Source organism: Hippocampus guttulatus, chromosome 3, assembly GCF_054856545.1.
Source record: "Hippocampus guttulatus isolate MCC_2025c chromosome 3, RoL_Hgut_1.0, whole genome shotgun sequence".
NCBI classification, from domain to species: Eukaryota; Metazoa; Chordata; class Actinopteri; order Syngnathiformes; family Syngnathidae; genus Hippocampus; species Hippocampus guttulatus.
In genome coordinates this window covers 25,958,808-25,976,118 of record NC_141263.1, presented here as the reverse complement: position 1 = coordinate 25,976,118, position 17,311 = coordinate 25,958,808, and the positions used below count along the sequence as shown (strand labels likewise).

The following is a 17,311-nucleotide window of genomic DNA, read 5'->3' as shown; positions in this document are numbered from 1 at the left end:
ACCGACAATGTGTAGTAAGGTGTTTTTAGCCGAAAAAAAATGACCATGTATAGGAAGGCGTTTTTAGACGAAAAAAACGACCCCGTATAGTAAGGTGTTTTTAGCCGAAAAAAATGACCATGTATCTAGTGAGGCGTTTTTCGCCGGAAAAAAAACGACCATGTCTCGTAATCCGTTTTTAGACAAAAAAACCCAACCATGCATAGAAAGGCGTTTTTAGCCGAAAAAAACGACCACGCATAGTCAGGCGTTTTTAGATGAAAAAAACGACCATGTATAGAAGGCGTTTTTAGACGAAAAAAAACGACCATGTATAGTAAGGCGTTTTCAGCAGAAACCCCCCCACCATGTATAGGAAAACGTTTTTAGCCGAAAAAAAGGACATAAATAGTAAGGCGTTTTTCGCCGAAAAAAACGACCATGTATAGTAAGGCTTTTTAACCCCAAAAAAACTACCGTGTAGTCAGGCGTTTTTAGCCGAAAAAAAACAACAATGTATAGAAAGGTGTTTTTAGCTGAAAAAAAAAAGACCATGTATAGGAAGGCGTTATTAGACGAAAAAAATGACCATGTATAGGAAGGCGTTTTTAGACGAAAAAAACGACCATGAAGAGTAAGGCGTTTTTAGACGAAAAAAATGACCACGTATAGAAAGGCGTTTTTAGCCGAAAAAAAATGACCATGTATCTAGTAAGGCGTTTTTCGCCGGAAAAAAACGACCATGTCTCGTAATCCGTTTTTAGACAAAAAAACCCAACCATGCATAGAAAGGCGTTTTTAGCCGAAAAAAACCACCACGCATAGTCAGGCGTTTTTAGATGAAAAAAACGACCGTGTATAGTAAGGCGTTTTCAGCAGAAAACCCCCCACCATGTATAGGAAAACGTTTTTAGCCGAATAAAAGGACATAAATAGTAAGGCGTTTTTCGCCGAAAAAAACGACCATGTATAGTAAGGCTTTTTAACCCCAAAAAAACTACCGTGTAGAGTCAGGCGTTTTTAGCCGAAAAAAAACAACAATGTATAGAAAGGTGTTTTTAGCCGAAAAAAAACGACCATGTATAGTAAGGCGTTTTTAACGACGATGGATAGGAAGGTTGTTTGTGAATTGTTCCTTGGTGTGAGTGCAAAGTTATGTCTGGAGAAGAGGATCAGAAAATGGATGGCCACGTTTGTTTCTGAAAACACACAAAACGCCCGGGGCCGGAATCGAACCCTGCACCTTCGCACTGTGACGGAGACACACTAACCATTCGACTACCAGGCCGCCATGAACACTTCACATAGTCCCGATACAAGACACTTTTTTTTTCAAAATACAAGCCCATGAAGTCAAGCTTTTTTTTTGTTTGTTGGAAGGCATTTTTCACAATAAAAAACGACCATTTACAGCAAGGCGTTTTTTACAGCCAAAAAGACGACCATATATTGTCAGGTGTTTTGTGAATTTTTAATTGGTGTGAATGAGAGCGAAAAAATGGATGGCTCCACATGTGTTTGAGAACACACAAATCACCAGAGCTGGAATTGAACCTAGCACCTCCGCACTGGGATACAGACCCACTAACCACTCGACTAGCTGGCTGGATGTGAGCAATCGACATTGTCTCAATATGACACTTTTTTTTTCAAGACACCCTGCCTAGGCTTTTTTTTTCTTTGTAAAGAAAGGCGTTTTTCACAATAAAATTCACCATGTCCAAAAAGGAGTATTTTTGCTGAAAAAAATGCTGATGCATCATTAGGCATTTTGTGAATTGTTCCTTGGTGTGAGTGAGAGCGTCAAGAGAATAAAAAAAAAAAAGGATGGGCACACATGTTTTTGACAACACACAAATGGCCTGAGCCAGAATCGAACCCGCACGTCGGCATTGGGACGCGGACGCACAAACCACTTTACTAACAGGGTTGTAATGAGCTTCCTGTGTAGACCTTATGTGACAACGAAAGGCTTTTTTTTTTTTAGCCCAAAAAAACGACCATATATAGTAAGGCGTTTTCAGCGCAAAAAACGACCATGTATAGTAAGGTGTTCTTAGCCGAAAAAAACGACCATGTATAGTAAGGTGTTTTTAGCCGAAAAAAAAGACCATGTATATATAGTAAGGCGTTCTTAGCCGAAAAAAGATGACCATGTATAGTAAATACATATAGTAAGGCGTCTAAAAACGCCTTACTATACATGGACGTTTTTTGCGCTGAAAACGCCTTACTATATATGGTCGTTTTTTTTTCCGTCTAAAAACGCCAAACTATACATGGTCTTTTTTTTTTGATAAAAACGCCTTACTATACATGGTCATTTTTTGCGCTGAAAACGCCTTACTATACATGGTCGTTTTTTCGGCTAAAAACGCCTTACTATACATGGTCGTTTTTTGCGCTGAAAACGCCTTACTATATATGGTCGTTTAACCATACATGGTTGTTTTTTTTCGGCATGGTCGTTTTTTGCGCTGAAAACGCCTTACTATACATGGTCGTTTTTTTGTCTAAAAACGCCTTACTATACATGGTCGTTTTTTGCGCTGAAAACGCCTTACTATATATGGTCGTTTTTTTTTCCGTCTAAAAACGCCTTACTATTCATGGTGGGGGTTTTTCGGCTAAAAACGCCTTACTATACCTGGTCTTTTTTTTCGAATGAAAACGCCTTACTATACATGGTCGTCTTTTTTCGGCTAAGAACGCCTTACTATACATGGTCGTTTTTTTTCCGGCTAAAAACGCCTTACCACACGTGGTCGTTTTTTTCGTCTAAAAACCCCTTACTACACATGGTCGTTTTTTTCGGCTAAAAACACCTTACTATACGTGGTCCTTCTTTTTCGGCTCAAAACGCCTTACTATACATGGTGGGTTTTTTGGGGGGGTTAAAACGCCTTACTACACATGGTCGTTTTTTTCGTCTAAAAACGCCTTACGAGACATGGTCGTTTTTTTTGTCGAAAAACGCCTTGCGAAACATGGTCGTTTTTTTCGTCTAAAAACGCCTTAATATCCATGGTCGTTTTTTTTCGTCTAAAAATGCCTTACTACACGTGGTCGTTTTTTTCGTCTAAAAATGCCTTACTACACGTGGTCGTTTTTTTTTCGTCTAAAAACGCCTTAATATCCATGGTCGTTTTTTTCGTCTAAAATCGCCTTACTACACATGGTCGTTTTTTTGGGCTAAAAACGCCTTACTATACATGGTCGTTTTTTTCGGCTAAAAACGGCTCATCGTTCACTTCAAAGAGCCGGCTCTGTACTGGCTCGTTCGTGACCGACACATCACTTGTGAAAATGTAGGTGATTGAACAGTCAGAGGTGCTGCCAAAAAGAACCCTTTCTGCACTGAAATACAATGATATTAATTTTGATTCCGTTTGCTGCAATACAAACCGGATACGTCATACTTGACCATAAAGTTAATTTAAAACTTAGTACCTCAATTCAAAAACTAAATCTGACATTGAAAAAAAACGTCGTTTTGTATTTGTAAGACTGAATATGAAAATAAACAGAATTTAATTTTCAGTGAGGATCAAATACAGTTTCAAAAAAAAAAGTCTATCGTTTCAAATTCAGATTGTACAGTTCAGATTCAGTTATTCAATATGATTCAGAGTAAAATATACAAATCCATCCATTATCCGAGCCACTGACCTTCAATTCACGTAATTCAAATTCAGAATAGACTATTTAAAAGTTATTCACGTTTAGTTTTTGGTGTCAAATATTCCGCCCTACAGCGTCACACCTAGTTTAGTTTTGGTTGTAAAGTGTCCTAGAGTGTCTTGAAAGACGCTGATCAATGAAATGTATTATTATTATTATTATATGAAATTTCAGGGGTTATTTTTACTGACCATTCATTGTTCATGACATTTACAAATGTTTTATTTTCCTAACACACTGTCCATTCTTGTTTTCTTACAGTTCTTACAGCCGCTGTGAGACCTAACAGCCTAACATCTTGAGCCTCAGACCAGGAAATTGATGTCACAATCAAAAGATGGCTACATCTGGCTTCTGATCACAGGAAGGACAGGAAGGAGAGCACGAGAAGAAAAGGGGACATGGAGAGCGCAACAATTTGATGGACAGAAAAATACCGCTCAAGAGAAAGCTGCATCCCAATTTGGACTTTGTGTTCACTGTTAAATAAAGAAAAGTGCATTTTTCCAGTTTATGTGGAGTTATATGTGAGGTTCACAAATTATGACAATAAACATATTTTTATAACAGTCGTTTTTGAGACTTTTTTTTTAAATGTGGGTCAAATATGGCTCATGAAAGATGTAGCTTAATTGAGGTTGAATTCAGGCTGATATCAGGAACCTGTTCTGGCCCAGCGTCGGGCCGGAGTAGGGCCAGATATGGTTTTACAATGCGGCTCAGATCTGGGCCGAATGCGGCCCACATCATGGATGCCAGACGTGGGCCACTGCAGGACCGTCATTCATTGAGGTATGTGGGCCGAGTGTACGTGCCGTGTCTGCCCCAGAGCTGGGCCAGACCAATTTTGCTGACTGGGGGGGGGGGGGGGGTTATTGAAACTAGATAACACTCTGTAGACAGACAGAGTGTGCATTGTGCAACAAACGGTACTTCATATTTGTGTTCTTAGCTGACACAAACTCAACGGCTCAAGAACATGAATCTTTCTCCTTCTTCCACTGCTTTTTCTGCGGTCTGGTGCGGACACGTGTTCTCAACGCGCCGAAAACGTTACACGACACATACGTGATGTCATTGCTTCAGACGGGAATGTGAAGTCGCAGTTTCCCATAATGCCTCACCATGTTCAAGTTGTAAACACGAGTTTCCTTTCTTACGTGTTCCATGATGTGCAGTTATTTGTTGAGAGCCTTTACTGCGTACTTTGGTGTTAGGATTCAAGTGTCCTCCTGTATTTTATTCTTCAGTAACGATTCGATTTTTTTTTAAACACACAACACGTGCGTGTGTGTGTGTGTGTGTGTGTGTGTGTGTGTGTGTGTGTGTGTGTGTGCATCCGTGTGAGCGAGGCACTTTGGCTGAGAAGTAATATTGTTTCCCCTGACACGTAGAAAATAACTTGAATTTAGTGTGCATGTCTCTTGCCACTGCCATCTTTTCTTGACTAGAACATTCCAAAGTTTTGACATATTTTGAACACCCAAATGGTGTCATTTGGAGCTCAACTGAAATGTTCCTGAAAAATACGCCCCCAACATCCCCTGAGCCTCCTCCAGGAAAACAGACAAGCTAACCATATATCCCACCATGCCTCTGCACTCCGGTCAATAGATTTGAAGCTGAACTAGGTAAGTCATAGTTGATCGTTTCATGACAATCCTTTTTCACCACGTAGACTGACCTTGCCAAATGGAGACAGGCCGTTGTGTTGTGATGGTTCTGATCCAGTGTCCACAAGCCAGTTGTCAGCCCTGACGATTAAAAATGTGTAGACAGATTTTTTTTTTTTGGGGGGGAGGGGAGCATTTTCTAGTTGCCATTTTTTTAGAACCTGTAATGTGGAACTTTGTACTTCAACCAGGTTATTATGTTTGCTTTGTCGAGAGCGATGCTCACGTGTTCCCCAAGCTGAGGCTCACGTGTTAACAGGCTCTTCCAGTGAATTTGATACCTCGGAGACCTCAGCTGCAGTCTGCAGGAATCTCCCTTGCTCTCCTCAACTCAACATCTGCCAACCGTGAACTCGCTCTCTCTGCAGGCTTCCTTTTCATTTCACAGACTCAAAATAGCAGCATACAAACACGTACCAATCACGTATCTTTAAAATGAAGCAATAAATACATGCTGTGTGTGTGTGTGTGTGTGTGTGTGTGTGTGTGTGTGTGTGTGTGTGTGTGTGTGTGTGTGTGTGTGTGTGTGTGTGTCCTACCAGGGTATGTTGCAGGAATGTGTGAGCGTAAGGTAGCGGACACCCAATTGGTAGAAAGTGCGCAGAATGCCCAGACTGCTGTCGATTGAGTGACCCCCCTCCACTCCAATCAGACTGGCCGTCTTCTTGCGTTTGAACGCCTCCATGATATCTGCGCAAAAAAACACTTTGCATTTCAACTCTGACCAGAACTACTCCCCACCTTCACCTCAAAAAAAAAAAAAAAAAACAATTCCACACTGTCATCCGACCTTGGCTGCTGGTGGCAAACATGAAGGCGTTTGGGTATTTCTGACACATCCTGTGAACCACGTCAATCTGCTCCAGTGTTTGTCGCACGGCATCTTTGTACTGAGACTCGCAGGGCACGTAGGCCGACCAGAACTGAAAGAGAAAAGGAATACGGATATACTGACTGACTAGGAAGGGTTATGGATGTCACTTAATTGCCGAGCAGATGAAGCTGAACCACCATCACGACCAATGAAACAAAAGAACTGAAATGTATCTTGGGGGTTTTTTCCCCACTTGTTGATTACGTTGGCCAAACTCAAGAGACTTCTCATGGTTTCTGGCTATTTCCACAATCTTGCATCCAAAATGAAAGAATATTTTTTGGAGATGCTTGAAAAGACATGTGCAGCTTCATCAAGGGTGTCGAACGAGATTTGGAATGTCATTATTTGCGTATTATGAACAATTTAAAGAGCATGTTAAAAACAACCCTTGCTGCATCCAAAGTGTTGCACATGGAGTTAAAATTTAACAGACAGTTAAAATGATAACTTAGTCCCATAAAAACGGTAGGCGCCATAAAACACTAAAACAAAGCCGAGTCTCATGTTGTCTCAAAAGCCAAAGAATAAAATGTAGGTAGGGCAGGTGCGTAGGGACGAGGAGCTCAGAGAGGTAAGGTGGGGCGAGACCATTTAAAGAGTGAAAGACAAATAAAAGAATCTTCAAATGAACTAAAATGTACAGGGAGGCCAGAATTGGACTTCTGTGCTCCCTCCTGCGAGCTCCAGTTTGGATGTGAGGAGCAGCATTTTGGCCCAACTGGAAATGCTTGAAGGAGGACTAGCTGACTCCAAAATAAAGTGCATTGCAATAATAATCCAGTCAAGATGTAAGGAAGGCATGGATTGTTGTTTCTAATGCTGTTGCAAAAGGGCAGGCTTTACTTTGGCCAGCTGCCTTGATTTTAAAAAAAACATTTAAGGTTTAAGAACATCACAAATTTGTTGGTGGAATTTAATATTACTGTCCAATTTAAAACCTAAGTTGTTGCTAGTTGTCTTTTGATAAGACATCAGGGGGCCCAGGTGAACCGACACCATAACTTCAGTTTTCTTTTCAGTGAAATTCAAGAAATGTAGTGTCTTCTGGGCCTTTACTTCAACGAGAAAGGACAACAGCGACCTTAATGAGAAAGTGTTTTTTGCTCAGCGGGACATAGATCTGACTACTGACTGCATAACAGTAAAAAGGAAATAGCTGGCTTTCCGACGATGAAATTCAGGGTGTAGCAAATACAATAAAAACATCAGGGGGCCCCAAAATGGAACCCTGTGGAATGCCGTACGACAGTGGGGCAGCGCTGTTCTGCGAGTGCAACAATGTCCGTGAAATCAAAATACACTGAAACCATTGAACAACTTTCTTGTCATCAAAATGTGTGTTGACCAGTGTTGTCTTTGGAGCAGCGGCTTTTGTAGCACGGGTAGACCTCATCCAGTCATGCAAATGTACGGATTGAAATCAAGTTTAGGATATATGCATATGCCGCACCTGTGCTCCCAGTCGACCCGTCTTGATCTTTGGTATGTTCGTGTGTGTTGTTGCCAGAGTGTTGAGGTCCACATTGTTGAGCTGGTTGTTGAATTGCTCGCGCAGTTGCCAAGGTAGGTCATTGTGGCTGGAAGGTAAAAAGATGGGAGAAGGGAAAAAAAACCCCGACTGATCTGCACATCTCATTACCGCAACAATTCCCTCTGGAAGAACGTGGAATTCAAGACAAGTTTCCGATGAAGTGAAACAAGACACACTCCGCCATTGCACATCAAAGAAGTTTGCATTCACCCGTCGATGAGCGGCGTCTCAGACATCAGCTTCAGCGCTCGGGTCATGTACACGTCCTCGCCTGAAGAGACGGACCAACACATGGCACATAAAAGCAACCACGCGGCCAATGACATTTTGCAGCAACTTCAGTTCCTCCGCTCGTTAAACTAAATGTGACTTTCAAGAACCGATGTCTTCCTCTCTGTCACATATCGGTTCGGTTCTAGCCTTCAAGTACACAATGAGTGCAAAGCTCCTCCTCTGTTATGTTTTTCACCACAGCATTTTTGTGTGTGTGTGTGTTGTCATAAACTGCATAGAAGACAGCTTGCTTTAATCTGAAGGTTTAGAACGGATGGTGTGGGCGTTGCAACCCCATTGGTTGATGTGACCTTTTCGCTTGTTTGGGTGGTGACTAGTTCAAGGTGCTCGCTTGAAGTCTGGTCGGTCTGGTCCCAGCAAATCTGCGAGAGAAGATGAATGGTTAGCCTGTACCACTGATGTGATCACAACTTTGATCGACTCTGTTTTTTTTCCTTCCCATGTTTATTCATGAGTGCTTTCTTGAATTTAATTTCACACTTCAACTGCTTTCAGTGGTTGCGTGATTTCCACTCTAGCTGTAAATTGGAATGTGTGAAATGGACTTGCGTCATAAAATACACACAGCATATGAGTGTTGATGTACCACAGGGGGGTCCAAACTTTTACGTTTGAGGGCCGCATACCGAAAAATGGAAAGATGAAAGGGCCACTTTCAAATTCTTCAACTTTTTGAAACACGCCACATCAGTCAAGAAAGCAATTCTATATTGTTTGTGTTGTCAAGTTCGTCTCATTAGCTTTCTGTTACAGGTGTTAAGGCAAATAGTTGAGTACTGTACCGTATTTTCCACACTATAAGGCGCTTCGGAGTTTAAGGCTCAACTTCAATGAATGGCCTATTTTCAAACCGTTTTCATATGTCGGGCGCAGCGCATTTTTAGGCGCATAGAATAGAAGCTACAATAGTGGCTGCGGTTGCCTCATGCATCCACTAGATGGAGCTAAAATTGAATTATCCTTATTCCCTCCCTTGTTTTGAAGACAAATTATTATTTGAATCATAAATGGTCTCTTCGAATATCAAGAAAAATATTGCAGTACATAAATTAGTTTTAGTAGTAATGGCACCTACTTTTCTGACACCTTCCCTTTTCACTCTGCCCACCGACACGGCCCATGTCAAATGTCAAATTTTGTCTCGTGCCACTGCAAAATGGATGGCGGGCCGCATATGCCACCCCGGGCCGTAGTTTGGACACCACTGTTCTAAAGGCTTCCAAAGATGTATGCTTGGTTACAGTTCTGTGTGCGTATTTTCACTTCCTCTTTCGATTGAATCTCAGTTGGGAGCCTTTCTCACTCGAAAAGGGGCAGCCACGGAGGCGGAGAGAAGCACGAAAACATCAGGGAGCAAAATAGCGAGCCAGCCAAGACCGATCAAGCATCTCCGGAATCATTTACGGAGGTCAGCTATGTCCAGGTTGGAAGTGGAGGAAATGTTTGGTGGAATATGTTTTCCTGGACACCTGCACACGCAGGAATCTTTGCGGCTCGCTCTCAGGTTCCCTTTTCAAGACACGGACATCCTCATTGTTTCCTATCCAAAGTCAGGTAAGGGATCCCTGTCGACATGTGTCGCACTGAGATTCGTGTCCGTTTTTCCGAGTACATGATAGTTTTTGCAGGTTAAAAGGGCTTGCAAGCAAAAAATTGCCCTCAAGATCTTTTGCGAACTTTGAAATGTTACTTTTTTTGCCCCCCCTCACCCCCAGGCACCACCTGGATGCAGCAAATGGTAACTCTGATCACCAACCGAGGGGACCCGCACGTGTCGCAAACTGTCCCAAACTGGGCTCGCGCTCCCTGGCTGGAGCATCATTACAGCGCAGCGCTTGTCAAAAGCTTAAGCCAGCCTCGCATGCTGACCACTCACCTGCCTCATCACATGCTGGCCGAGGCTCTGCGAGGATCCAAAGCAAAGGTGCGACCGTTTGGCACAACGGCTTAAACGTCAAATACACAGAGTGATTTTGTTTCTCCTCCTAGGTGATTTATGTGAGTAGAAATCCGAAAGACGTTGCGGTGTCCTTTTACCACTTCCACAAAATGGCCAATTTTCTGCCTGATGTTGGTTCCTTTCAAGAGTTTTTAAACACTTTTCTGGAGGGCACGGGTACGTTACCAATATATATTTTTTTAATAGTGTGCGAAAGACTGAAGCCATATATCCGCATGTGCTGCAGTGCATTTTGGCTCCTGGTTCGACCATGTCAAAGGATGGACGAGCCAGGTGGGCGCTATGGCTAATCTGCTTCACGTGACCTACGAAGAGCTGTCGACGGTAATTGCAAAAGCGACATCGATGCAAACGTTCCCGGGAGCATGCGTTGGTTTTACTCTCGATAGAGAATCGCGCTTCTCCTTCTTCCCCGTAGGACTTGGAAGGCTCGATTGTGAAGGTGAGCGCTTTCCTCCAGCATGCCCTGGTGAAGGATGAGGTGAACAAGTGCGCGGCCCACTGCCGCTTCAGCAGCATGAAGGACAACAAGATGATCAACGGCAGCCTCGTCCCTCGGGAGATCCTGGACCACAGCAAGGGCTCCTTTATGAGGAGAGGTGAGCCGCGGCGTGTGCCCTCACAGATCGGCGCGTGTGTGCTGCAGGAATTTGTCAGGTTTCCCTTCAAAAATTCGACACTTACTTCAAATCATGTCTTTGTCCATCTATCTATGCCTGCGACATATCCTGTCGGGCAATTAAGTGATCTAACACGAGATAGCAGAAGGTTCCTAAATTACCTGTGAGCAGTGTAATTGAAAAGAAATTTCATCTATGCTGCATGTCATACATAAAGCATATTTGACAATAAAGATGACCTTGACCTTGACACCTCCCCTAAACATCTTTATAGCTGCCGATAGATGCCACAAGGTAGCGGCAAAGCACTATTTATGTTTGAGTGAAACGACTCCACTCAGCTCAACATAGTTCCTTTAGCATCAATATGCCAAAATTGGGCACCAAAGTAACATTTTTATTGCTTTGACCTTGTTATGAAAAGAAACGTCTCTATCAATCTCAACATAGTTCCTTTGGCATCACTATGCTGAAAGATGGCACCAAACTAACACTTTCCTTGCTTTGACCTTAGCACAAAGCAGTGATTGTATTTTATTTTTTAGCAAATAATCGGAGAATAGCTTCAAAAAAATGTTTTGTTTGGTGGCATGCCATGAGATTTTTCGAATGTTAAATACGTGCATTGGCTCAACAAACATATCAGAAATGGCGGCACCACACACTGGATTACATGGACTACATGTACATATCGATACATAGAAAATGCCATATTATGAATGCCCAATTAGCAATTGTCTCTCCCCTCTTATAGGTAAAGTTGGTGACTGGCGAAACCTGTTCACCAAGGAGCAGAATGAACACTTTGAGAGGGTTGTGGCCGAAAAGATGCAGGCTTGCTCTTTGGAGTTTGTTTGGGAGCAAAGGGCGCATCCAAACCAACTGCGCGGAGACACCGAGAGCTTGTAGATGCCCGGGCCATCAAATGAGCGGAAATTGAATTACTTTCAGCATGCGTGTGACTCACCCTCAACTACGCAGCCCCCCTTGTTGTTGGATTTGTTTTGTTTGTTTTCATCATCACTAATCGTCAACGTTCCTTCGTGATTGAACCTCTTTGATTTGTTTCAATTTTCTGCTGAGGCCCAAAAGAGTAAATGAAGCTTGTGTCCCTGTTGAGTGGGAGGGTGAGCGCTGCTGGGGTTTGATTTCAAGTGTTGCCAGCTTCGGGTGTATTGTTTCCTTGCAGTCGTAAGCAAGTCGTATCGCAGCTGGCGCGCCCCCCGCTGTGAGAATCATTCCGAATGAGATATTAAATGGAAGTCAATTTAGATTCCACTCACATTTATTTCTCCCGTGTTATAGCAAAACACCCCCGCAGAGACTCTCACTCGTCTTGCCGTCAAGTCAAGTGATCTCTGGTAGCATCGAGCGGGGGTGCTGGAGAACCCTGCCTAATTTGATTTAAAAAAAAAAAAAAACAAACCAAAAAAAAACAACTCAGTGAAGTCAACTGACAAATTGTACGGAGTGACAAAAAAATTTGGACATGGAAACTTTCATCCTGTCGTCGGTATTTTGAAGCTGTCATGTGACCGAGTACGTACGTTTGGGAACAAAGACCTAGGACCGACTCTTCAATGCAATGTTGCTACTTGGATTATATTGATGATCAACCCGCAGGGAATACTTGTATCGTATGATTTATTGAACACATGATTTGTATTTGCATCGCAGACAATGATTTGTGGCGTTCGTTCGCATTGAAGTGACGACGTCAAAACGTTTCATCCCTTCAAATGCTTTCGTCGAGTTTCACGGAAATCAATGTTCCCCCTTCTCCCGGCGAAGGGGAAGAAACAGTATTCAAAATTGTAAATTGGAGTTCTTTACATCCCGCGACATAATTCTGCTTTCAGCAGCAGAACGAAACTGTCAGCATCGAACGCTCTGTGGGAGTGATGGAGCCATGAAAGTCCACTCGGAGACTGGTCGCAAGTAATGGCTTTGACAGGGATATTCATATTTTAGAGGCCAAGGAGGCGAACCCCCTGCACCCTGCTGCAGAGCTGCTAAAAGAGGATTTCTTTAAAAGCCAGCTGCTCCTTTTTTTTTTTTTTGTTCTAGCAATCGACAACCAAAATAGACCCTCAAAAAATAGCCCAAAAACATCCGAGTGTGAGACACTCAACGACCATTCACACTCACGTTCACAACTGCAGACAATTTCAAGTGTTCAATCAACCTTCCCTGCATGTTTTGGGAATTTGTGAGGAAACCAGACTACAGTGATTCCTCGCTATTTCGCGGTTCGTTTATCGCGGCTTCGGTGCATCGCGGATTTTTTCAAACATTCATAAAGAAAAAAAATATTTTTATTTATTTATTTGAAGTCCGCAAAAATCAGTGTCTAAGTGTTGTTTACTATGCGTGCAAGTGTGTGCGCACTCTGCTCAAGCGCGGAAGGTCCACGTGGGGCATGTGTGTGTGCGTGCACGCATGGGCACAGAGGTGAGTGTTTGAGTGTTGCTGAGAGAAAGAGAGAGAGACTTATAAGAACAAAAACAGGTCTCTTCATCCTTAATTGTCTAAACAACCTTAATTGACTAATCATAAACACGTCTGCTGCACACCGGAGGGATCGCTGGCCTCTGTGTGTGTGTGTGTTCGTGCGCTCTGCTCAAGCGCAAAGGCCCACGTGGGGCAATTTCTTATATATATATATATATATATATATATATATATATATATATATATATATGTTAATTGGTCACTACTTCGCGGATTTTCGTTTATCGCGGGTGGTACCGCGATAAACGAGGGATTACTGTACTTCAATCAATTTCAAAGTCGGTGATGGAGGAGTCGCTTAGGACCTGGATCAATATGTATGCGTGCATTGAATGTCAATTCCATCTCCGGAGTAATTTATTTTAAACAAGCACTGTGGAGCTTTACCAATTACCGGTGCAATATATAGCTTGGGTTATTCAATCGATTTTGTTTCTATGATTCAATGTTAAAATGATAAACAAACCTTATACGGCACACCCGACACCAAACATTGGTTGCATGTCGGATTTTACGTTTGGAAATTCCATGCATTGTACAATCACGGCCTTGTGCAAAGCTTCGAGGCTGTGGGGAGGATAAAAGCCTGAGAGGTGCAGAGAGAAGGAAGAATAGGAAGGAGGAGGATGAGGAGGCTGCCGTGAACTTGCTCGCGTTGTCAGAGTGCGTAGATGGAGAGAGGCTGGGAGGAGGAGGAGAGGGAGGGGGGGGGGGAAGAGGGAGGGGGAGAGGGCGTGCATCCATCGCAGCCCAGGGCCGGCGAGGATGGAGTGAGGGCAGAGTGACGGATTGCTGAATGTTTCTCCGGCGCCTTGACGACGTCTCCACTTCCTGCTGCAGGGAGGCCAATTTCATCGATATTCGTGTACGCGAGGTCAAGGATTGGATTCTTTCTCCTTTTCTTTTTTCTTTTTTTTTAACCTCTTCATGGTTCATCTCAATCAAGCGCAGGTCAGTAAAAGCCCCCTTTTTCATGTTTCTTGCGTTGTATTTTATTTTTATTTTTTGGTAGTCAATATGATATTCAAAATACGGCGCCTTTTCAAACTGGACTTTGAAACAAATTTAGCATTTTTCAAACAAAATGTTGCTACGTAACTGCTTGGTTAGGAGGGGGCTTCGGCTCATGTTAGCAGATGCGTTGTGAAATAGCGCATTCATCATTACGGAGAGGAATCAGGTGAGGGAACCACACTACTGACTAGATCAGGTCTACGGCGTTTTTAAAGCATCACATCAAGACACCCTTTGCTCGGTTTGACGCGAATAAAGTTGAATGGCCTCCTTTGGGACGAACTACTCAAATATCGATTGTGATCCATTTTGCTTGCTGCCGATGTCTGTCTTCAGCTGATGTGTAGTTTTGCACCTCAATTTGTGAAGTTTCAGCCTGTTCTCTTTGCTTCAGGGTTCACTATTTGCAATTTCACCTCTTGGTGTTACTCTGTGAGGAACCAATTCATAGGAAAGTAGTAACTAGTGTTCAGGAACTATGTTGTCCACAGTTATTTTGCATGTTTATGGTTTGTAACTGTTAATGGAGGCGATTCTAAATATTTTTTGAGGGGGACTTTGATGACTCGAGTTTTTTTTTTCACTGATGCTCAGTTGCTACATAAATGTGCTGGATCATCCTTTTTCCCCACTGTCGACCAAGCAAAAGATGACTCGAAACCAGAAAGAGCTAAAAAAAACCAAACAACAACAACAACAACAATTGCATTTTACACGTTGTTGGTACATTCAACGGTTTTGTAACCGGAAAAGATTTTTACACAAGCGCATGATGTAAAGCGAATGCTTCAATGCGTCACACTTAAAGAACCTGGAGGCTGTTATGCAAGACGAGATTGTGAAATGCTGCCGCCAGATGTCAAGCCCTCTGCACTCAGTTTGGCGCAGTCCTCCCATTTTCATGTTTTCACACTTGGCTCTTCTTGACCGGGCCATCACGGTGAATGAAAACGTGACTTAACTGGTGAAAGGAATCATCAAGAAAAGAAACCAGCCGGTTACGTTCTCATAGGAATGAGATCTCGGTATAGAAATTCCATTGAAGTCATTTGCATCGTATGTGGATTGTTGTGATTTTGTTTTGATGACATTTGTCGTGTGCCCTTTTTGTCGCCACCTGTTCTTGTCACCCAGGTCCCTTGTGTTGAACCAATCAGCTGCCTCAACCCTTTGCATCTTATGCAGGTGCTTCTCGTCGCGTCACTTTGCTTGTATTTCGTTCCCTGGGTTCTGTCAGTAGTTGTTGGATCATTGTGTGTCTGTGTGCTCCTGTCCTGTCCTGTCCTTTCCTTTCCTGCGTTCCTGTCATAGATTTTTTGTGTGTCACTTTAATTTTGTGGTTTTCAGGACTGTGTTTGTGCATTTGAGTTAGTTTTTCCCAAATGGACTCCTGCAAGTATTTTTTTTTTTTTAGGCGAATACATTTTGTTCAGCCCACCCTGCTCCTCCTGCCTCCCTGCGTTTTGGGGTCCTCCCCCATCATGCAAAACTTGACAATGATACCTAAAAATACATACAACGTTTGGCACATTGCGTCAATTTTCATTCAAAAGGAGAATCGCTTGTGACAGGGTGAGAAGACCTTCCAAGGTCTGACATCAAGTCACACCAAACACATGCACGCACGAACCCGACACACGCATACAATTTATAGGACATGCTGCAATGTGTGAATGGAATTTAAATTGATCCAAAACAGAGGGGTACATGCATCAGTGTGCAGACAGCATTCTGAACAATCGTGTGTGTGTGTGTGTGTGTGTGTGTGATGTCAGCTGCTGGTCTCACAGCACTGGAGGCCTTGCCAGAGGGTGAACTTTAGCCTGTCATCTTCACTAAAGGTAACCAGCCTTTTAATGAGAAGTTTTTGCTTCATATTATTCAAAGGTGGTGTTTTTTGCTGTTGTTGTTTTTTTCTGTCATTTCAGCTTTTTAGAGTCTACACGGTGAAATTAAATGGGGGGGGGGGGTTTCCGTATCTGGTGCAACGGAGACATTGTTGACACGTCGTTTGGCTGTGATGTATGAACACCATATCAATGTCGTGTCAAATGAGTGGCGTCTGCGAGGCGAATGAATGCCGTTCTTCGTTACCCAACACAGTTCTTTCTTACTGAGAGTCATTTAAAAGATGACAGAATTGAACAGTGACAACATTGTCTCTTCTTTCCACGATTTAAATGAGATCGTTGCCTCAGCGGACGAGCGAGTAAAAAGTTGGCCGTACGTTCGATGTTTGATTTCTGGGGCGAGGAGTAAACGTCACTGACGCATGCGCAGATGTGCAAAGTTGACTTTGCGTTTGTGACAGTACATCCATTTCCTCACTAAGAGGCTGCAGAACATGATCAGATTGGTGACTTTACTCAGACTAAATCTGTGCTTTTTAGTGTCTGATTGTGTCCCTCCCTGTTACCTGTTTGTTTTGTTGTATGTGTGCCCCCCTCGCCCCCCCCCCCAGCTCCCTCCTGCTCTCCAGAGCATCGAATACCATAAATGATTGAAGGACCCGTGTGAGTTGTTGTCAGCTCAGTGAGGAGACCTTAAGATGTTCTCAATGATGACTGACAACGCCGAAGTGCACAAGCACAGCGCATAACCAGCACGCGCAGATCACACAAATCTTTTGTCATCCTGAAAATATTCTAATGGATGCGCTTCCATTATTTGACGACCAAACACAAACAACGTTGTATTCATTGTACAAAGAGGTGTAATTTTGTTCTGGCCCAAAAAGGTCACACTAAACGCCACTCTGAAAAATGCAGCGACCACTGCCAACTGCCACCATAATCCTAAACATACTTTCGAGGATTGTCACTATATGCCAGTCAATACCGACTATTATTTTTAGAAGTCAAAAGTCAGATGCCTGAAATTTTCATACATTTTGCAAATCTGTCACCCCAGAGAAAAAGTATGGTTTGAAATGTATAAGAAAAAAATACATAAAGAACATGCAACAGAACAGGATGATGTCTGTGTCACAGTTCTGAGGTTTAGGGCAAGGTTATTATAGGTGACACAAACTTACAAAATAACAACTAAAATTGAAGAAACATTTTCTGTAAGAAGGTAAAATAAAAATGCTTAAAAAAAAATAAAGCATCGTCAAAATGTCCTTTTTTGTCTTTGTCATTTAATTTCATACATGATTTTTCAGGGTTAATT

General features: G+C 42.7%; 2 protein-coding genes across 3 annotated transcripts in view; one reads left to right on the top strand and one right to left on the bottom strand.

The window, feature by feature from the left end:
- dpep1 (dipeptidase 1) overlaps positions 1-17,311 on the bottom strand; it is a 30,151-nt gene that overhangs the window by 3,559 nt on the left and 9,281 nt on the right. Inside the window, exons 2-7 of one of the 2 annotated variants that reach the window (XM_086107701.1) lie at positions 8,326-8,397; positions 7,952-8,012; positions 7,661-7,787; positions 6,124-6,256; positions 5,873-6,023; positions 5,345-5,414 (exon numbers count right to left, since the gene is read on the bottom strand). In XM_086107701.1, the coding sequence (XP_085963827.1) occupies positions 5,345-5,414; positions 5,873-6,023; positions 6,124-6,256; positions 7,661-7,787; positions 7,952-7,998 (528 nt within the window). In that variant the 5' untranslated portion in view covers positions 7,999-8,012; positions 8,326-8,397. The other variant, XM_086107700.1, reaches the window with a different exon arrangement.
- Positions 9,358-11,536, top strand: sult5a1 (sulfotransferase family 5A, member 1). Its single transcript, XM_086106851.1, has 6 exons — positions 9,358-9,589; positions 9,751-9,959; positions 10,025-10,151; positions 10,222-10,319; positions 10,414-10,594; positions 11,370-11,536. Exons 1-6 carry the CDS (start codon positions 9,451-9,453, stop codon positions 11,522-11,524), a joined length of 909 nt encoding a protein of 302 aa, XP_085962977.1. The 5' UTR covers positions 9,358-9,450; the 3' UTR covers positions 11,525-11,536.

Bases quoted from the DNA above. Each gene is read 5' to 3' on its own strand.
- sult5a1 (XM_086106851.1), top strand. From the start codon at position 9,451: ATGTCCAGGTTGGAAGTGGAGGAAATGTTTGGTGGAATATGTTTTCCT. The intron at 9,590-9,750 runs GTAAGGGATCCC...CCTCACCCCCAG, and splicing joins TGTTTCCTATCCAAAGTCAG to GCACCACCTGGATGCAGCAA. The intron at 9,960-10,024 runs GTGCGACCGTTT...TTCTCCTCCTAG, and splicing joins TGCGAGGATCCAAAGCAAAG to GTGATTTATGTGAGTAGAAA.